The sequence below is a fragment of the Gobio gobio genome, assembly GCF_949357685.1.
Source record: "Gobio gobio genome assembly, chromosome: 6".
In the NCBI taxonomy this organism is placed as follows: Eukaryota; Metazoa; Chordata; class Actinopteri; order Cypriniformes; family Gobionidae; genus Gobio; species Gobio gobio.
Window position 1 is genome coordinate 21725241 of NC_137102.1, and position 22242 is coordinate 21747482.

Consider the following 22242-nt stretch of genomic DNA (forward strand, 5'->3'; position numbering starts at 1 on the left):
GCCCTGACCCGTGCGAGAAGGCTCACTGGGGGAAACGCATATAAGCGTAGGCCCTGGGGCCAGCTGTGCGCCAGTGCATCCGTGCCGAGCGTGCCCTCGGTCAGGGAATAGTACAGGCTGCAGTGGGAAGAGTTGTGGGAGGCAAACAGATCTACCTGTGCGTCGCCGAACTGTTCCCAAATCAGCTGGACCGTCTGGGGATGGAGTCTCCATTCTCCAGGAAGTGGCTGAATCTGTGAGAGCTCGTCGGCTGCACGGTTCAGGTCTCCCGGGATGTGGATAGCACGAAGGGACCTCAGGTGCTTCTGACTCCATAAAACGAGATGGCGGGCGAGTTGAGACATACGGCGGGAGCGTAGACCGCCCTGGTGGTTGATGTACGCTACAGTGGCCGTGTTGTCTGTCCGGACAAGTACGTGTTGACCCCTCAGCAACGCTCGGAAGCGGTGCAGGGCAAACCGTACTGCCAGCAACTCGAGGCAATTGACATGCAGAAGGCGCTGGGGTCCTGTCCAGGAGCCCGCGGCTGCTTGTCCATTGCACATGGCACCCCAGCCCGTGGAGGAGGCATCCGTTGATACAACAACATGCCTGGAAACTCGTTCTAAGGACACGCCGGACCGTAGAAAACTGAGGTTCGACCACGGAGTGAGTGTCTGTAAGCAGGCCCGGGTTATTTGGACCCGGAGCGTGCCAGACCGTCATGCCCATCTCGGGATTCGATCGCGAAGCCAGTGCTGAAGCGGTCTCATATGTAGCAATCCGAGCGGCGTTACCGCGGCTGCAGATGCCATATGCCCCAGGAGCCTCTGAAAATGTTTCAGTGGAACCGCACTCTTGCTCTCGATTTGACGGAGGCAAGTCAGCAGAGACTGCGCGCGCTCGCTCGTAAGCTGCGCGCACATGGCGACCGAGTCGATCTCCATACCGAGAAAAGAGATCCTCTGCGCGGGGCAGAGTTTGCTCTTCTCCCAGTTGACCCGAAGGCCCAGACAGGCTAAGTGGTGGAGAACCAGATCTCTGTGTTCGCAAACCTGCTCTCGAGAGTGACTCAGTATGAGCCAGTCGTCGAGGTAGTTCAGGATGTGAACCCCGCAGGTCGATCGCTGCAAACCAATCGCCGGGACAAACGCATTCGAAAAGGCGTTTCGCTGTCAACATCTTGAACGGAAACTTGTGAAGGTAACGGTTCAAGATGCGCAGGTCCAGGATTGGTCTCAACCCACCGGCCTTTTTGGGTACAATGAAGTAGGGGCTGTAAAACCCGGACTTCATCTCGGCTGGAGGGACAGGTTCGATCGCACCCTTCGCCAGTAGGGTGTTAACCTCTGCTCGCATGACAGGGGCATTGGCCCCGACCATAGTAAAGCGGACTCCCCGGAAACAGGGAGGAACCTGCGCGAACTGAATCGCGTAGCCGCGCCTGACTGTCTTCGCGACCCAGCGGGACAGCCCTGGAATCTGAAGCCAGGCTCCCAGGATCTGCACCAGCGGGGTCATTCGGACTACAGACGTACCCGGTGTGGGGCAGCGATGCAGCGTTACCGACCCGGACAAGGGATGCTGTTGGGCGTCCCGGTGTGGGGGTGCGGTTAACTGCTGCGTCCTGACAGAGGAGACCAGGGAAGGACGCACGTTCCACTGGGGTCTGCTCCGCCAGGAGGCTGGCGACAGAGTGGGATGCGAGTGGCGGGACCCGTGGGTGGCGCGCACTGACATCACCGATCTCTGGGGGCTCAGGGATGGGAGTGTTAATTCTTTCTTTGACCAGATTAGGGTGCTGCTGACCCGGGGGCCAGCAGCTAAACAAAGGATTCTCCCCCGGCCCTCCACCGGGGGAAGGAGTGGTCCTGCTACCATCTCCTCGAAACAATTTCCCATCCCTGAGCCGTCCGTCTCAGGAGCGCCGCTTGGCCTGGCGTTTAGCGGGGCGCGGGGCGGCCTGAGGGGACTTGGACGCCTTCCTACGGTTTCCTCCGCGACCCGGCCCGGGTGAAGGCTGCTGCTTGGACCGGGTGGGAGGGGCGGGAGCCTTAGGAGGGCATCCTCGGCGGCGAGCAGGCTGAGGCGACTGCCGGCGGCTGGGTGGAAGCAGCAGCTGGCCGCCGGGGCAGTACATGTTTTAGAGCGTCAGTCTGCTTCTGGGCGGTTGAAAACTGTTGGGCGAAGTTTTCAACCGTTCCGCCGAAGAGGCCAGCCTGGGATATGGGGGCATCGAGGAAGCGTGTTCGCTCGGTGTCCCGCATATCGGCCAGGTTTAGCCACAAATGTCGCTCCTGGACCACATTTGTGGACATCACTTGACCCAGGGAGCGTGCGGTCACCTTCGTCGCCCGGAGAGCGAGGTCGGTGGCGGCACGCAGCTCATTTTAGAGCCCCGGATCAACTCCACCCTCGTGCATGTCCCTGAGGATCCTGGCCTGGTAGACCTGGAGGATCGCCATGGCATGCAAAGAGGCGGCAGCCTGCCCCGTAGCTCTGTGCGATTTCGCCACTAAGGTTGATGTGAATCGACAGGCTTTGGAGGGGTGCTTAGGGTCGCCTCGCCAGGTCACAGGGGACACAGTTGCATCGCAACAGAACGTTCAACCTGGGGGACCCCAGTGTACCCTTTGGCCGTGGCCCCATCAAGGATGGAGAAGGCGGAGGAGACTGCAGACCGGTCACGGGAAGACAACGGGGACTTCCAGGACCGGGCAATCTCCTCATGCAGCTCGGGAAAGAAAGGTATTGAGGGCGGGGACTGACGTGAGTCAGCGCGGGCTCCCAAAAACCAATCATCGAGCCGCGAGCGTTCGGGACAGGGCGGAGGGTTCCACTCTATCCCTAGACTCGCGGCTGCCCGAGACAGCATGGCTGTCAGCTCTGGGTCCAACTCGGGCAATGCTGGCGCGCCCGAAGGCGGCAGCACAGCCGAGTCATCATCCTCAGAGGACTCAAGCCCACCTTGTGATGCGGTGACCGACATCGCATCATCCTCTGGAGCGCCAAACGAAATGCGCGCGGGAGCAGGAGCTGGCCCCGCGATTTCAGCCTGAACGCTCACGGGTTGCGGAACGCTAGAGGGGGGTGTGGCCCGAGGCATGAGCGTCGGGGCTTTGTTCCACACCGTAACCCTCAGGTCACCCTGACCACCAGCCGAAGTACCGGCCATGGGGGGCACGGTAGATCGGGGTGTGGTTGAGGGGACTCTCACTTCATTACGAAGATCCTTGAGTCTTGACCGCAGGACCGCGATGGTCATGTTCCCGCAGTGGGAACATGACTAATCCACGAACGCTGCTTGAGCATGCTGAACGCCCAAGCATACCAAGCAGAGATCGTGCCCATCAGAAGAAGTCAACGACCGGCCACACCCAGAAGTACACGGGCGAGACATCCTGAAAAGGACGTGCCACGTGTAAGCTCTTTTAGGAGAGGAAAGCTTCGCAGAGACGCCGAAGCGCCCAGGGACCACACACCAGCTGTCAGACGGACCACTGCGCAGATCAGCAGGCAGGCAGTATGCGATCACTGGAACGCGCCGTAGATCCAACGCCTCTGGAAAGCTGCTCGTCTCGAAGGCTTGACAAAGACTCAGTTGTAGGCTTGAAGGAGTGAAGAGGTACTCTTGGCTCCAAAGCAGAAACATAATGCGATGTTGCCAGCGTACTTCCTTATATACCCACGCGGTGGGGCGGAGTTACGCATGCAAATTCCGCATGCCCATGGCATTGGCACGCCATTGGGCGCTGTTAAACACCTCGAAGGTAATTGGCTTCTAGGCGAAACCCCCATTCGTTAGTCACTAACGTACGTCGTAGTGACTGAACGAAAGGGAACTAGCAATTTGCGCTAACAAAGTAAATATGATCAATTTTGATTTCAGGAGGACTTTAAGGTTAGTGCTTGTTAGGGGTTTTCAACTGGGCTCCGGAGACCCAGGTGCTGGTCTGTGGAAAAGTTTAGACAAACAATGCAATATAAAATGTATTTAAATAAACAACAAAGTTGGGTAAAAAAAAAAAAAAACTTAGATAGGGGAGAGCGGGGCACAACCTAAAACTTTTTAACTTTTTCAGTTTTCACAAACTAAAATATTTTGTCTATAAAATACAATTCTTAACTTTTTCATATAAAATAATGCCGTTTTTAAAAAAATGTTTAAATAAACTAAATAAAAAACACACCGCAAAACAGCATAGTTCGAAACGTAATAATAATCAATAATTTCTAAACATTGACTCTAAGTCTTTATTCACCTTTTTCTTATGGTTTCTCGAATTCATAAAAGTATAGAATATAATAGCATAGTTCTACACTGTAAAAAATCTAAATGGAAAATGCAGGCTACTGGTAATTTTCTGTCAGGACAGGACATTTTCCGTTAACCCTTAAAACAAAAACTAATGCAATGTGTAATTCAAAACACCAGTAAGAAATGTAGTCTACTTTTGCTATGGTTAAATAAATGTTAAATCTTCCAAAGATTTTTTCATTTTGGCACAATTCTTTCTTTTTATAGTGTTGATATAGCAACTAGAATACACTAAGTTTCATCATGCTGGCATGTGTGAAAAGTTTTAAACCATGTGTGTTACAACTAACCCCGCGTTAGGTTGTGCCCCGCTCACCCCTAACTTAGATGGGTCTTAACATGAATATAAATAGCTGGCCTTTACATTTTAAGATTGGGGTCCCTGCATGACAATGATCATATTTGGGGGTCCGTGGCATCTATTTTACAAGACAACGATGTTCTAATAACGGAAACGTTTTTCCTTTGCATTTTTCTTGTACAGAAGTCAACATTGTCCAAACCATCACCGTTCACACGGATCTGCGAAAACGCTGTATTCTGCTGCCAGTCAGATGGCGATGTCACTTTGTAAAGAAATCCTACGCGCCTATAGACTGAACATGTATAGCCTACACTGTAAATTTTTTTTCAGTACAATCAACTTGGATGTTTAAGTAATTTCAACTTGAATTACACTAAACTGACTAATATTTGAATCTTGTACCTTATAAATAAAAATAACTTATTATGATGAGTTAAAGCAATGTTAAACCATGTTGTCATAATTTATTGATCACATAATTTTTTTACAGTGTAATATGCATGTGCATGACATCCCCATTTTCACAAATTTGCATATAGTTGCAGAGACGATAACGGTCTCTTTTCAAAAACTTGCACTTTGAAACCCTTTTTAAAAAGTTTGTGTTTGCAGGCTCCCAAAACGTTGTTGACATGTAAATGAACAGCCAAAACACTTTAAAAAGTTTTAGTTGAAAACGATGCTGTGTAAGCTGCCCCTAAAAGAATGAAAACCCCTGATGAAGACAATCAGCACTGTCATTGACATGACCAATGAAATCATTAAAATCGATTACTGGGCTTAAGAGTTTGCGCTTAACTGGTTTGGAGAAATTAAATTAAGTTCCTTTGTCAAAATGAAATATTTAGTATGTTAACATTTTATTCGGTTCCATGAATCTTTCTGCAATGAGTCTCAACAAACGGCTAATAAACAAATAGTTTTTAATAACAATTAAATAGCTAAATGCCTGCTTTTTTGGTGTTTTTTACTTGTATAATATACTCAACAAGGAGAATCTACTATACCTGATTTCTTGAAATGGTTCCATCCACAGGGTCACTGTACTCAAAATTGTCTGCTGCCTCCACTTGGTATTTCTTTTCCCCCACAGTAAACACTTGCCCAATGAATGCCTTGTCTGAAACCACCAGCTCAAGATCCAACATCATCTCCACAGCCGCATCTAAATCCACCTCCTCATAATCAAATCTGTCATGTGTACATACTGTATGTCATCAATATGAAATGTCTGACTAGACTGTATGTAGAAGTGGTCTTTTACTGATAGTACACCTGGTGTAGTAGTTCCTCCCGTAGGTTCTCCAGTGGTCTGTCAAAATGTCCTCTACACTTTGCCTTCTCACCGCTAGGATGGACAGCCATGCTAGCACTGCCCAAAGCCCATCCTTCTCCCGGATATAGTCTGAACCTATCAAGAAGATTTAGCAAATTTAATAATATCTTTGTTGCTATATTTTCTGTTGTGGGTGTTTCTTTAACTTTGGTCACTTTTATGTCCAAGCAATAAATAATTAATATTTTGTCAGGTCACATTTGGGCAGTCAAAATGCCTTTTTTGTATAGATTTTAATGTTGCTGTATTTAAATTTAATTAATAAATACTGCACTTAAAATTTTAAGTGCAGTAATTAATTAAACAAATTCAATGTTTATTTAAAATGTTTTATATCAAAGTTAAAATAACCTTTTTTTATATATCAAAACTGTTTAAAATGCCATTAATTTCCTCAGAATGTTGTGATGTGATCTAAATGTTCATGACTTTTAACATACTGTATATCTACTGCTGGACTTTGATGGTAGATAGTGATAGTGTGTTTTAATAGGGTTCTATTGTGGGGGTTTTTCTTTCTTTGGTGTGTAATGTTACTGTTCGAGCATGAAAAAGATCTGCTAAGTTACAAAGCTCAAATTCACTCCAAAGGGAGTTATTCTATATATCAGTAACTCGTTCTGGACTCCCTGAAACGACTCAATTGTAGTATTGAGTTTTCTTCCGGGAATGAATACGTCACAATATTCCCACCCAAGCATATGCAAGTATAAGGGAATAGGCCTGGTTGAGTTGCATTTGTAGTGTGTTATGGTAAGGTGCGTGACATTTCCGAAACACATTCAAAGCAGCTGACCATACTGCAACATATATCGCAACATACTGATCCAGCCGACCAATCAGAGCACATTGCAATTTTTCGAAGGAGAGGCTTCATAGAGACAGGAACTAAACAGAGCTTTAGTGACAAACTGGGAAGAGAGGTACAACAATGTCAAATATGGGAAAAATAACGTGTTTTTTGAACATTCAAGCATGAAAACCTATTCTAGTAGACCCCAAAAACAAAATTAAGACTTTGTAAAAGAGCATAATAGGTTCTCTTTAAGAGATTTTATTGTTTGCATCGCCAAAAGTGGCCATTGGGGGGGAAAAAAATATTATATTATTATTTTTATATGTCTTGGTACTGTAGATTCATTACCTGTGCCAAAACTTTCCTCCCCACACAGTGAGAGATGACCTGCGTCCATCAAGCTCCCAAAAAACTTCCATCCAGTTGGAGTCTCATATAGTTGGATCTTGGTGGCCCTGGCCACCCTGCATAGAAGAGCAGAGTGAGTCGAGATGCAGATGGTCCTGGTAAGTGTACATCTTTAATAATGTAGGAACATTTAGGAACAATATTCACATGTCTAGAGCTGCACTGGTGGGCATACTCCTAGCAAAGCCTCTTACTCCTGTGTGCTGGAAGTAAGGAATGCAGAAGATGTTTGCAGCAATGACGGCAACTGAGTCGGAGGGGTTTACAAAGAAGCCATGCTTCCCAAGGATCATATTACGGTCCTAGAAAGAGAGAGACAGAGCGACTGAGTCAGGGCGGGGCCAAGAAAATATTATGCTGACTGTCACTTGAGCACTTTCGCTTGGGTCAAAAGGTTGTATAGCAAGGTTGTGATGTCTCAACACCTACACCGTCACCATCAAAAGCAGCTCCAAAGTCATACTGTCCACTCTTCATTGTCTCAACAAGGTCTGTGGCATAGGTCAAGTTGGGGTCTGGGTGGCAACCTCCAAAGTTCTCCAGAGGTACACAGTTAATGGCTGAATTTGCAGGGGAGCCCAGCTCCTCGCACAGGATCTTCTTCACATATGGCCCAATCACTGTAGAACCAATGGAGGTTCAACAATAAAAGTTCAGAGTCAGCAGTTTTAATGAGACCCAAGACCAAGTTGTACATATGATTCATACTGAGAACCATCCTTCCTTTATCTGTTAAAGCATTTTCATTGATTAAATTTGAATAAACTAATTCTTTAAATTAATGTTCTGGGTTCAATACAATTTAAACTGCATCTACAGAAACCATGACAATCTGTTGATTACCAGTCCTAAAACAAGTAAATATCGCATTTACAGTCATGCAATTGCAATGGAAGTCATCCAAAGATTCCTATATTCCTATAATTTCAAGGGACTCATCAATGTGGAATGGAGTTACTTCTTGAAAGAGGAGAGCTGTGCTTGGTTTTAATATTATATCAGATGGTTTGTCTTTAATCATTCAGATCACTGCATGTACAGTATGGAAACTCAATCTCGTAGAGAGAGAACAGCAGTGCAAGTCTAAACTCATTCCTATCCAATTGGCACACATGGAAGCATCTTCGGGCCCATTAAGTAGATGCAGCTGCTACTCTAAATGCTCTTTTCAAAATGTGTAAAATGAACTTGATGAAGTGTCGGCTATGGTGGTAACTCAATGGCTAGGTCAGTCTGTTTCTATATCAGTGAAAAGAAATGTGGTTCCTCACCTCCATGCATGGCATCTAAACGGATTTGTATGTGGTTGTCTCCTGATAGTAACTCCTTAAGAAGAGCAAAATCGAAGATGTTCCTCAGAGAGTTGGCATAGGATTCAACTGGGTCCACAATTTCTACTGCACAACAGAATATCGACAGGACGTTCTGTTTATTTTTCATAAAAAGATGACATTCTTTTGAATCAACAGCTGAGCACAAATGCAGTGGCAGCTGGTCAGCGCCGCCCCCATCAAAATTCCAAAAATATACATGTATACAAAAATGAAATAAAAGTGAAATAAAAATAAAATAGTTTGCTCATACGATGTGCTGGATGTTAGTAAAAGCCTCAGCATTTAATAAAAACTGTCTTTGATGGGTTAACTATTTTATATGTTCTTCAATATGTTTCATGCGGTTTCATGCGTGAGGGACGCCGGACAAATGGACGTCTATCTGAGTCTAAAAATATACGGGCAGCATGTGACCTGAAGCTGGTCTCTAATTGGTTCTTAAAGATCCTCCTCCGGATGCAGGTCGTTGCGTCCCTGGCGAATCAGAAGTGGATGCGTGTTATTTTTATCCAATCTGATTGGTTCTTGTCACCTGTCATTCAACTTTACACTCTTGGCCACTAAAGCGAAAGTGCGCGGGCCACACAGTCACTCCGACTCCACCAAAACCTTTTTAGGATGATCACTTTCGTAGAGATGGCAGCAGTTAAACCAAATTCTTTCACAAGGCATTCGCTGGAAGAAAAAAAATGATAAAGGATCCCGAACCGGACCAACGCGATTTACAAATACAGCAGCCGGCCAGTGACAGGACGCAGCTGCACTCGGAGCTTCACGCGCTTGTTATGAGAAACGTAGGTGGCTGGCTGGATGTGTTGTTAGCAATGCCCTTTATTGCTTTCCCTGTCTTTTATTTCTAAGTGTCGGTACTGAAGTTTTGAGGACAACAACGGGGGTAAGAGACCTCAAATATCTAACTGAAAAATGCAAACGTCATGACACTACTGAGATGACTGACTTTAATCAGAGAGTCATTGAGAAATTTGCTGGCCAGAAAGAAAGGAGAGCAAAATATATGTTCAAGTAGTCAACATGCTTTTTTATTCTTTTGTTTTTCCTTTCCTCATTAAATTATATGTGGGAAATGAATGTGTAAAAAGATAAAAGTGAAGACACTGTTTTCTCTTTAATGCTTGAATTTAGTCAACATGCATCTTGATACTGCCCCCCCAGAAATAATTATCACCAGCCGCCACTGCACAAATGTTTTTACCTGTAAAAGGTTTGAATTTGTTCTCCAGGTCGAAGGATTGCTTGCCAATAGTCCCCAGATCAACTCTGAGTTCAGGACAGATGGCATACTCCTCTATGATTCTGCTCATTTGGAAGATTTTATTTGTGACAGTCTCTGGAGCTGGACCTGCATTGAAGATTTACAATGATAACACAAGGGGGAAAAAACCTTCACAACCACACATGAGCTATTTTACCTCCATTGGCAGTATTAAATTTGATGCCGAAGTCTCCGTCAGGTCCTCCAGGGTTGTGACTGGCTGTAAGAATAATCCCACCAATGGCTTTAATTTTCCTGATCAAGCACGACACAGCCGGCGTCGACATGATGCCATTCTGACCAATCACAACACGACCCACCTAAGAAATTCATCAGCCCCGTTGAATTAAACATGTTACTGGTCATCATTTTAGGACATCATGTACAAATTTCAGCTGGACCAACATTATATGAGAAATGATATAGTGTTAATGTGTTTGCTGTAAAAAGTGAATTGAGCAAAAAGTCAATATGTTCTTTCCACCTGTGTCAGATCAAATTTGCAAAAGTAGAAATCTATTAAAGATTGTGTCACTAATATGTTCTCGGAATGTTTTGCTAATGTTCCCATCAAGAAAACATCAAACTAAAAGAAGGTAGGCCTATAATAAACTACAAAAGATACAGTGCAGTTCTCTTGATACATCTGGGAAGAGAGCCAGGTGTCTATAACGATAACCTGGAAGAGATTTAGAAGCATATAGTGGTTCCTCATAAGAAAACAACTGTAAGAATTCCAACTGACCCCATTAGCAGCAGCCATCTGCACTATGACCTGAATTGCAGTCGAATTGAAGTAGCGTCCATCTCCACCCACTACCACAGTGGAGCCCTGCCTATCCCGCAGGTCAATGGAGGTGAAGATGCACTGAACAAAGTTGTGCAAGTAGTTCTTTTTAGACTGGAAAACATGGACCTTCTTCTTCAGGCCGTTGGTTCCAGGCCTCTGGTCAGGGTACGGAGAAGTAGGCAACGTCAGCACTTGCAAGGGACTATCGTTCATTGCTCCAAACCGTTGAGGAAGAATGAAGGAGAAGCTGTTATCTCCTCTTAGAGGAGAGAGAGAGAGTGACGGGAGGAAAAAGAGGAAAAGCCTTGTGCCCTTATGGCATTCCCGAGAGTTGGATTGAGGCTGTTAACGGGCTAAAATTAAACTTGGTAACTGAAGACGGCTTCTCACACATGTGCATGGGCATCACTGTCAGACACGCTTGCCTCCAAAGGCCTGTTGAGGCAGATGCATAAGACAGCCAACAAGGACTCATTCATGTGCACTATTTGCCCAGACATTTACTCAGAGGCTAAATAGAGCTGATTCTGAGTGAATAAGCCCACGATGATCTGGCGGTAAACACTTGTTGTTTTGACATATTCTAAATCTCCTAGGATCATTCAAGATCCGAGCAGCTTATTAAAAAACGTGCCATATAGTTTAATAACAGGATGGGGTTTGGGGACAGTCAGGGGGGTTTGGTTTTTGACTGCAGCATGTCTAAGATCCTTACGGATGAAATTTCTGTGTTGATGTGTTGATTGTAACAGGTGGTTTAGCTGGTTCCAGAATAAACTGAATAAAAAAAGACTCAGGGTAAGGCCTTACTGCAACAAGACCAGGGCAATTGGGATAGAAAGAAAAGCTGTGTTTCCACATAAATAACCTGGAACAATTTGTCCCCGGAACTTTTCCCCCCAGACCTGCTGTCTGCATTTCCATCGCGGTCTAAAGTACTGTGAATATTATGAAAATTAGTACGGTGACGTAGGACTGCGCACAATTTTCCAGTTCCCGTTGGGTTTCGTTCTCTTTATATAAGCTTAATAAAGCCTGAATCTCATTGTCGGTCCATCGGCCGTATTTTTTAAACTTAATTTTCAAACAACTCTCAAGCCTGAAGTTTACTTCATTTTTGCACAGTCTAACAAAGTATACTTGTGGACGTGTACACAGGCATTCGACGCATGCGCATTGCAACAAGCTACAATACCTCTCCTGGCCTACAATGGAGGAGAAGGACATGCTGCTTTGCTTGTTGGTACTGGAAGAAGAAGAAATAACAAAAAGAGAAACAGAACATGGTCTGTGCGACCACTGAACCAGCATAGAACGAGGGATGGCAAATGCAGTCAAATGGTGACAGAAATGCGTAGTATTGACGAGGAGAAGCATTGTCAGTACTTTGGCATGTCTGCCCTCAGATTTGACAATTTATTGCGTCATATTGCTCCCTACATCAAAGTAGTACATCAAAAAAACTCAAAGTCCTCAAAGTCAAAGTCCTGTAAGGGAAGCAGAAAGGATAGCCGTGACTTTGCACTTTTTAGCAACAGGATGTTTGCATATGGAAGAGTCTGCAGCCCAAGTTTGTCGCTTTCCCATCGCAAACACAGTGGGTTATCGCAAATGACTTCTGGAGGATCTGGAACTTTCCACTCTGTGTTGGTGCTATCGATGGAAAGCATGTAAAAATCAGAGAGCCTCCGAACTCCGGGAGTGACTACTTTAACTACAAAGAAGAAGTTTTATTTATTATTTATATAGCGTCTTTCCATAGCTCAAGGTCGCTTTACATAGTGCTATACAATCCATTTGACCACCCACATACACAATACATAAATATATAACACATTTGGGACCTTGGCTTCTCGGTGGAGAATATTTTGCCGGCCTATTGGTTGTAGTACAACAAACACTGTAGACATAGTCAAAGCTTGTTGCACAAATGTTTGACCTGTATGGATGTTGCAAACCCTGGGAGTACCAAATACATTCCTGCCAATTATACAGACACCACAAAGTTCAATGGAGACGTCCGGGAGACTGGAGAAGATTAGTGGAGGGAGACACTAATCTCCTAGACCCGAATAATCTATCTACTGCCAAAGCAACATGAACTGCTTTGCTTGCAAGGCACAATTTCAAAAACTTCTTCCAAACTCAGCTAGGACAAGTACTGTGGCAAGAGGGAATTGTGAGAATGGGTCTACTCAATTAAGTCAGCAAGCTTTAACTGAACTATTACTACTTGTTTGTCATTGCCATCACTTTTTATGTGTAATGTATGAATTAATGAAAACAAATTTTTTAATACCAGTTGTTTTGTACATGTGTTTTATTGTGCAAAAATGCAACTAAAGTGTTTATGTACACATGGTATTGTAGACTTTCATTGTAAATAAAGTGCACAGCAGAAAAAAAAGTCAGTGACAACAAGTACAGAAATAAAGATAACTGTGGTATACGTGCACCTACACACCCACACACAGGATACATTAAGGTACAAAAAAAAAAGTTTAACAATTTCACTAGCTTTTTCACCACCATTTTGCCAAAACAAATGCCTCCATGGTTGATACTCTTCTCTTCATCGCACTTGCTTAACCAGGCCATAATCGCTTCTTGTACCGGTTGGAGCTGGTCCCTCTTCCGCTTCTTTGAAACAGGCGGAGAGGGTGACGGGGAGGCAGTTGAAGGCCAATCTAAAGGCTCAGAAGACAATGGGGATGGGGGTGGTAAAGGGGATGTGGACAGGGGAGTCACTGGTAGATGGGCCTGGGGCAATGCACTCAAGGTTCAGCGTGATTATAGTGTCAGTGTGATCACTGCACTTTTCTGAAACAAGAATAAAAAGGATCAGAAATGCACGATACTGCCAGCAAAAAAACAGCCATAGCATATTGAAAATATGAAATAAAAACATTTAACATAAAAGTGTTCGAGTTATCTTCAATATTTGATGGTACTAAGCTTAAAATTGCAAGGCACTAAGAATACTTTGAGCTGAAACTTTTATAAAACTTTGAAACTTTGAGCTAAACTTTTTTTTACAATGCACTTAAAACAACATGTGAACTGAACTTACTAGTTTTTCAACGTTCGACTCTGTCTCTCTGTGTTTGATGAATGTCGACAGCCATCCGAGCAATTCCACAATCTGGGTTTTTTTTTTCTCCTGCATCACTACTCCGTCCCTTCACACTTTTTTTTAGCTCTTACATATCTGTTGCGAAGATATTTCCACCTTTGTCGACAGTATCATGATTAGACTCCCCCAGGCACGGTTGCCCCCTTGTGGATAAATAATAAATGCAAAAAATTGAATGTGCATGTGCAACCTGAGTGTACAAAGTGCAAAGATTTTTTTACAAAAATCCAGCGGTGAGGATATAGTATGCACATATTGTTCTGATGAAAAAATTTGCGTCACGCACACTGTACATTGACCTTCGCGTAAAAAGTGAAGTATACTTTGGGTTTCACTGTATGCACCGCAGCAGACTTTTAAAAATGGTGTTTGAAATAAAATACTGCGTGGAGTCAAAAATCCGGTGGTGCACGTATAGTACACGTGTACTGTTCTTATGACAAAATTTGCGTCACGCACACTGTACGCTAACCATCATGTATGCTTAAAAAGTGAAGTATACTTTGGGCTTCACAGCACGCACCGCAACAGACTTTTAAAAATGGTGGTTGAAATATAATGCTGTATCGAGTCAACCAATCAAAATGCTGCATGAACTCAACCAATAAGCATGTTCTGCACCCAAGTCCCACCCCCAAAAGTTCACGAGCAGGGACTTTCTGAGGGGGAAATTTTTACCCGGAACTTCATTTAGACCCTGGTACCTGTAGTCGAAACACACAGAGTAGTGTTTCCCTAGTTGCTGGGGAAATTTCCTGCGGACCGGTGGAAACACGGCTAAAGCCGGGTGCACACTGTGCGATTTACAATAGTCCTTCACGATTGTTCCTTGTCAGACTGTACAAACATGATCCACGCTAGTAAAACTAGTAAGCCATGTCACACTGTAAGATCTAAGTTGTCATTAATGTCAGACTGTACCATAGTCAAGATGTGCTAAAAACGGACGCATGAAAGAAAACTTGTCTGGAGTTTTATATCATCATCATCAATCAATGACGCATTCAGTGACAGTAGGCTGCATTACACACGGGATTGAAATGGTGGCTACAAAGAAATCTCAAGCGCTCATTTTGGTCATAGTTTGTCTTGAAAAACGAAGATAATTTGATGGTCATCGTAGGAGAAGTCACACTGCAGGATTGTGCGACAAATCTTCTGTCACTGCCAGAATTTCGTCTGAGGTAAAATTTTATCAGAGTGGTCATTAATCGGCTGATGGTGAACATGTCAAAGACTTCAGATTTTAGCAAAGGATCAGAGGAATCTTTTAGGATTTGCTAAATTTGTCTCAGTCGGCCAAATTGTGGCCAGAATCGCACAGTGTGCACCCGGCTTAAAGAAAAAATCCTTTAAGATCCAGATCTTTTAAGTCCTGCAAGTTGCGAGGTGGGGCCACCATGGATTGGATTTGTTTGTCCAGCACATCCCATCGAATGTGTCAAACTCCAGTCCTGGAGGGCCACCTTCCTGCACTCACCTTTATTAGCTGGTTCAGGTGTGTTTAATTAGGGTTGGAGCTAAACTCTGCAGGAATTGAATGATAGGCTGCGTCCGAAAACCTAGGCAGCTGACTCGTTGCCTCGCTGCCTTATCAGACAATAACTTGTAAGGCAGCATTTGTGCATGAAGGCACCTCACAAAACTCATTTCGGACAGACTTCTTAGGCAGTGTAACAGCTTAATGATCTACAGCAAAATATAGGGAGCTTTGGTGAGAACTAAACAAATATTGAATTACTACATTAGTTATTTCTCGCTAGAAATGACATCAGAAGTGGAAAATGTTGATAAAAAAAGTACATTTACACACAAACTGACCAGCAAACACGACTTTCGGAGGCCATCTTTTTTTTCCAGCTCAACTTTCACAGAATGGAACGCATAGGATTGTGTGGCAGGATCAAATACAGCAAATCGAGCAGATGAAGGTATCTCAGGAGACAGGAAGTGAAGCTCACATTAGATTTGGATGTGTCTTGATGCCTTCCTACCTTGAAATGTGTCCTCCGAAGGCAGCATTTTCCAGGTTTCGGACCCAGCCATAGTCTCTCACAAGAGCCAACATTGTGTTAAACTCCGTACCCTGACCAGAGGCCTGGAACCAGCGGCCTGAAGAAGAAGGTCCATGTTTTCCAGTCTAAAAATAACTACTTGCACAACTTCATTCACTGCATCTTCTCCTCCATAACCTGTGGGATAGGCAGGGCTCCACTGTGGTAGTAGGTGGAGATGGACACTTGCTACTTCAATTCGACTGCAATTCAGGTCATAGTGCAGATGGCTACTGCTAATGGGGTCAGTTGCAGTTCTTACTGTTGTTTTCTTATGAGGAACCACTATATGCTTCTAAATCTCATCCAGGTTATCGTTATAGACACCTGGCTCTCTTCCCAGATGTATCATGACACCTGCACTGTATCTTTTGTAGTATATTATAGGCCTACTTTATATTTTTGTAGTTTGATGGCAAGAAATAGGTCTCCAAATAGAGACAGTGTAAAATAAGCAGTGTGATGAAATAATACAACCTTCTTCCATTGTTCCATGATCCAGTTCTGATGCTCATGTGGCCATTGTAGGCGCTTTCGGCAGTGGACATGATCTATGTGATCAGATGGGCTAGCCTTCGCTCCCCACAAGCATCAGTGAGCCTTGGGCGTACATGACCCTGATGCTGGTTAACTGGTTGTCCTTCCTTGCACCACTTTTGGTTGGTATTAACCCTTACAAATTTTTTTATTTTATTAAGTATACTTTATTTAGTAAGTATACTAATATCAATGTACTAGAGGTATACTTGTAAGTGTACTGTTTCAATACTACTTGAGACTAAATTGGCAAACTTTTTAGTTTAAAAGTATATTTTTTAAGTATACTATAAGTGTAACAGTAGTAAATTTTGAGTGCACAACAAGTTTACAACTAAGTTTTTCATTTGTACTGCAACCACACTACACATGAACTTATAGGTATACTGTTAGTTTACTAATACTTCAAATACTTGTTTTAGTTTATGAAAGTACACAAAGTATACTCAGTAAACTACTAGGTTAGTAGTTTTATACTATATATTTTTAAGTGAACATAACATCATACTTGTAGTTTACTATTTATATTTTATCTTTGTACTTTAAGTATATTGCTATGTTCCTATTTATATTGCTTTATACATCCTTTTTTATCAGCACTTTTTATATTATAAAAAAGCAACAGTCACATTTTGTGTCAAAGACTAAATCAAAAATAGATGGATTAAAACTATATAATAGAGTTCATCAACACCCCCGAAGCTTCACAGTCGTTTCCTCTTCATGGGTTCAACATTTCATTCTGTAACATTAGGCAGTTTTGATTTATGCTGTTTAATTGAAGATGATCACATTGTTTTACATTTATGTATCTTCTATTGCTTGTTTGTGCTTTTTCTTCACCTGTGTTTTGATCAGGAGATTCTGTTCTTTCAGAAGATGCTAATAGCGCCCCCTATCGTATAACAATAAAAACATGGATTGCAGGAACATTCAGTTAGTGGAGGGGAAAAGAGTTAAGTAGATTTGAAGTAAATCCCTATGTACGCCACCAGTGGACTAGCCTACACAAAAAATCAGATACACAGATTAGGAACATATCTGTCTTCTTTAAAAATCAAATACAAATAGTACACTTAAATAAACTTATTTTTCATAAGGGAACCTCTGCATACTGGGAAGTCACCGTGATTTTGCCAAGTAACACATGGTTCATGACCTGGAGCAACATATTTGGTTGATCCTGGAACAACATTCCTGTCTGAAAATTTAGTCCTAACCATATCCCTACCCCTAACCTAGTCTCAGCCTCAGACCGATGGACCATCTGATGCATATGGCACACTTATCTGGAAACACTTCAGTAGTTTCGAAGTCGTCATCTGATTGGTTGAATTCTACAGGATGTCCGCAAGACGAGCGTGTTGCGTTCTTTAACGGTCTGCCTAGACTCTAAACTCCATTGTGGAAGAAGAATGCTGTCAACGCTTACCATGATCAACAAACACTGGATTTTCCAAAAGTATGTGAAGTTCGCGGCTCCATTGTTGCAGTAGACTTGAAAAACGTTCATGAAGGAATAATTGTAGATGCACACCGGCTGTTATTGCAGGGACATCGACTTTACATTTTCACGCCCCTAAACATGACGCGGAAAAAAATGAACTGTGACTGGTTGCATTACATATCAGTCAAACGTCCTCTTGGGTGGTCCTTGACCAATGAAAGCTACGATGGAGTCCAGACCTTCTGCCGTCAGTCTGAAGGCTACGCGAGACTACCCCTAACCTAACCCTATATCTATAAGTTATCCCTAAAATCAGAGGGTAATGATAGATGCATAACATTGATGTAGAAGCACCTAACCCTGGTTATAAGCCTAAATAACAAACTTTAAACTTGTCCCTCAAATCTGATTGGTTGATTAGAATGTTGTTCCAGGATCAAAAAATAATCTATCCTAATATATAGTCTGCGGGTTCCATAATGCAATTATTGGCAATGCTCACAAGGGGGCAACGTTGGATCAGCTATACACAATCTTCTCTCTCTCTCTCTCTCTCTCTCTCTCTCTCTCTCTCTCTCTCTCTCTCTCTCTCTCTCTCTCTCTCTCTCTCTCTCTATTTTATTTACATAAGATGTTTAAAAACAGCAAATTAAAAGCCATCAAATTAATTTAAATGCTTTAATTGAAATATAATTAAAATGATAAAATAATGAATAATGAATAGAAATATTTATTTATTATTTATTTTTTATTTATTTATTTTAACATTTATTGGAAGTAGTTCAAATATAGCAAATGACAAATGCTGTACAGCTGTGCTGATGACATCTTGAAGTCAATGTGACTCATTTAAACACATGGAAGAAACTGGCTCTCACAAGGTTAAATGAGAGGTTTCCTGGTTGGACTCAATTGCAATGTAATTAAGATTGGTGGAGAAAATGAATCATATGGAGTCCAGCGGCCTAATCGTGTAAATGTCCCACTTTTACTGCATCATATCGATATGTTCATACCCAACAAACATTGTCATGTCCATTAAAAGGTTAGGCTACGTTGTAAAAACCAGTATTCAGTTGTTCAGCATGAATGTGTATTGAAGCTCTGATAATCCCATACTGTGTGTTTCTGCACATGCTGTTGATATTAAGGGGTTTGTGGCTTTGTGAGATGACTAATGGAGATTTTTGAGGACTTGAAGCTGGTGGTTCCTTTGCCAGGTTTCCAGTGGGTTCCCTTTTTACGAGGTCTGCTCTGAATACACTTGCCATTCAGGTTAATGTCGCCACAAATGCTAAACCACCACCCACCTAAAGGAAACAGCAGCAGTCGTGTTCAGAAATACACATTTAGTTTGCTATTTCCATGCACACAAAAGCATATTATGCAAAAAAAAAAAAAAAAAAAAAACACTGGATTTTCTCAAAATAGGCTCTTTAGGCACAGGTACATGCAAAGCAGGTACTATATTAGTTTTGCACAGTTCTCAGAACCTTCTGGCTGGGTTCTCTCAAAGTTGTGAATAAACATTCTCCCAGTAACATTAATGGAATGTTTGTTCAAAGCGCACATCTGGTCTTTAATAATGTTCTTAACAACGTTTTAGATTGTTGTTCACCTAACATTTCTTAAATTGTTACTACGTGTATGTTCCAATAGTTTGTAAATTTATATAATGGAATGTTCCCTTAACATTTAAAAAAAGAACATTCAAAAATAACGTTTTCATAACTTGATGGGAACATTAGCAAGATGTTCTCACATATTTGTGTTGGCTGTAAATGATGGCATGTACTGTACCTGTGTAGTCTTGGGCACAGTTTGGATTGTGGTTTCCATCGTTGTGGTCTTTAGTGGAGAACCTGAAGCCAGTGTGTTCGTCCACAACAGAGCTGGACTCGGCCGACTGCAGCTTCAGATGGATGGTGTAGTTGGAGGCAGCATCCTCCAGGACATACTGATAAACCATGAAATGCTTCTCTTTCCTCCAGTCATCTATCTGGACATGCAGGAGAGAATGTCCCTGACGGGCAACAGCATAGATCTTCTTCAGCCCCAGCCAGAACTCACCTATCAAAAACAGACATCTGAGACATGTAGCTCTCTGTATAGTAATATCAATTGTAATATTTATTTGGAATATTATGGCATTCCAATATCATATATAGTTGATACAATTAGGCTACAATAGGCAATTTTTGATAAACATCACTCCTTTTAGTAGTGCTATGCAGCTTAGATACAATTATTATTCTTAAATGTAGGCTACAGTATATCAGCCAATATGCATGCAACCATTTCATATGATTTTAAATGGTTGTTTTGCTCTTGAAATGAAAATGATGTGTAATTTTGTTTCCCCGAAATGTTTTATGTATTATTCTGAGAAAATTCTGAATTTGTCTTTGCCACTCACTGTCTTTTCAATGTTATGATATTTCTGACATAATTTTTGTGGGTCATTTCTAATCATGTTTCAAACAGGAAAAAGTTTCTGAAACTGAAATTTAGCATTTGTTTTTGCATATGAAGTTTTACTTTGAAACCATTTGAGTAAAATTTTGAAGTAGAAAGACTGAAATAGTATTCATGCTCCAATATTTTATTTACAACTTCAAATATTTACCAAACACACTGTAAAAAAGTTCAACTTAAATTACATTACACTGAATAAAATTTAAAAAAAGTTGAGTCTTGAATAACAAAAAAGTTGACGATTGCTTAAATGATTTTAATGCGTTAAAGCAATGTAAAAATATATGTTGCCATAACTTATTGATCATATCATTTTTACAGTGTACTGTCTGTGGCACAAGGCTGTAAACACACTGTAAAAAAAAAATCGTAAAATAACAGAAAAGGTACTGGCAGCTCATTATCATTATCCAGAAATTTACATAAACCCTAAAACACAACGCATTGAAGTGCAAAATTAAAAAAACGATTGTTAAAAAATAAATATGGAAAATTCTGTTAAATTAATACAGTCCAAAAAGTGTGCCCTATTTCTACAGATTTTTTTGGGGGAGTGTATATTTCTTCAGTAGGTATTCTGAAAGATATTATGCCTGGATTTCATGAGAACAGATTAGGACAAGGAAACGCAACATTATAAAAGTGGAATGCTGGTCAAATTGGACATACTGTGAAATTATGTAGTAAAAAGTGCTACTAAAAGTAGGACATTAAGACTTTCTCAACACCAAACACAGAGCATTCCATTGTGTTCCACACTATAATCACAGACTGAACACATTTACTCGAGTTTATGAGCACAACATCCTTGATTTAACTCACTGCTGAAGTCTCCAAATCCATCCTCATACTTCTCCCAGGACTGGTCAAAGTCCACAGAGCCATCATGTCTGCGCTGGAGGACAGTGAACACTCCCTCTGTAGATGACAGACCAGTGCGATTGTCATCTCAAAGTTTAATGAATCTTTTTTGTTGAAGGGAAACACCTCTTGCTGTTTTATGAATTCAGAGATGTGAGAAAGAAAATATGCTTTATTCTTACCCTCGGTGAATTCACAATTCACAAGAAAGGTTTCTGACATGTATGGTTTAATAGCATACAGGCCGCTGATTTTCTGTCCTCGGCTGAAGACCTCGCCGCAGTCTTTTGGAAGATCTACAGTACAACACAACATGACATGCTGGTATACAACTGAACAGATACAGTAAAATTTTTCAACGCCATTCATTCCTGCATCCCCTACCGCTTGAGAAGCTCCCATCGAATGTGAAGTATGGAAGGTATCCTGAGAGGCTGTTGGTTTGGCGGTTCCTCTGCAAGTTTTCAGCAGTTTCCTGGACGCTGAGCTAGATAGAATTACACAGAATTACTCAAACTTCCTAAAGGCCATTCACACCAATGACGATAACTACAGTAACTGTAACAGTACACTGTAAACCCGAATAAGTAAGCAGAACTTAAAAAAAGTGAGGCAATCAGTTGCCACAATTTTTTTAAGTTCATAAACTCAAACATTTGAGTACATCATCACTTATATTTTTGGAGTTTATTTTAAATATAATTTTAAATTATAATTAACTTAAATTTACTGATTAAGCAAACTCAAACATTTTCAGTTTCTGCTACTCAGAATATTTATTCATCTTTCTCATTGCAATAATTCAAGAGAACTTAATCATTTCAAGCATGAAAACTCAGAATTTTTATGTTTCATGAACATAACATTTATTAGTTTTTTCAATCAATCTTCTGATTACCCATAACTCAAAAACATAGACTTGTTACAACTCAAAATCATTTACCTCCAAACTTAAAATTTTGAGGCAACTGAGAACCAGCACGGTTTCAATCAGAAAAGCTGAATAAGTTATATAATAGATTGTATGTTAAGTACTTTGATCTCCTGTGAGATTTACTCACATACAGACATCAAGAATCAGCCTATGAATCTCAACCATGGTGACACGCTTCATGCCGCAATGTATTATGGGAGCCATGGATGAGTTTTGCATGATGCACCCAGAATGCATTGCGGCATGAATCATGTCACCATTGT

The 22242-nt window shown here is 42.0% G+C and overlaps 1 protein-coding gene across 4 annotated transcripts in view; it reads right to left on the reverse strand.

Annotated features, from left to right (window-relative positions):
- LOC307127393 (phosphoglucomutase-1-like) overlaps positions 1-22242 on the reverse strand; it is a 28848-nt gene that overhangs the window by 3489 nt on the left and 3117 nt on the right. The window contains exons 3-14 of one of the 4 annotated variants that reach the window (XM_079818594.1): positions 21430-21532; positions 21228-21341; positions 21007-21102; positions 19510-19779; positions 9906-10068; positions 9689-9835; positions 8413-8538; positions 7571-7761; positions 7289-7443; positions 7082-7197; positions 5877-6012; positions 5609-5792 (exon numbers count right to left, since the gene is read on the reverse strand). In XM_079818594.1, coding sequence (XP_079674720.1) covers positions 5609-5792; positions 5877-6012; positions 7082-7197; positions 7289-7443; positions 7571-7761; positions 8413-8538; positions 9689-9835; positions 9906-10068; positions 19510-19548 — 1257 coding nt within the window. In that variant the 5' untranslated portion in view covers positions 19549-19779; positions 21007-21102; positions 21228-21341; positions 21430-21532. Of the gene's footprint in view, positions 1-5608; positions 5793-5876; positions 6013-7081; positions 7198-7288; positions 7444-7570; positions 7762-8412; positions 8539-9688; positions 9836-9905; positions 10069-10493; positions 10820-18472; positions 19020-19509; positions 19780-21006; positions 21103-21227; positions 21342-21429; positions 21533-22242 lie in introns of those variants that run through there. The other 3 variants (XR_013816634.1, XM_079818593.1, XM_079818595.1) reach the window with 3 other exon arrangements.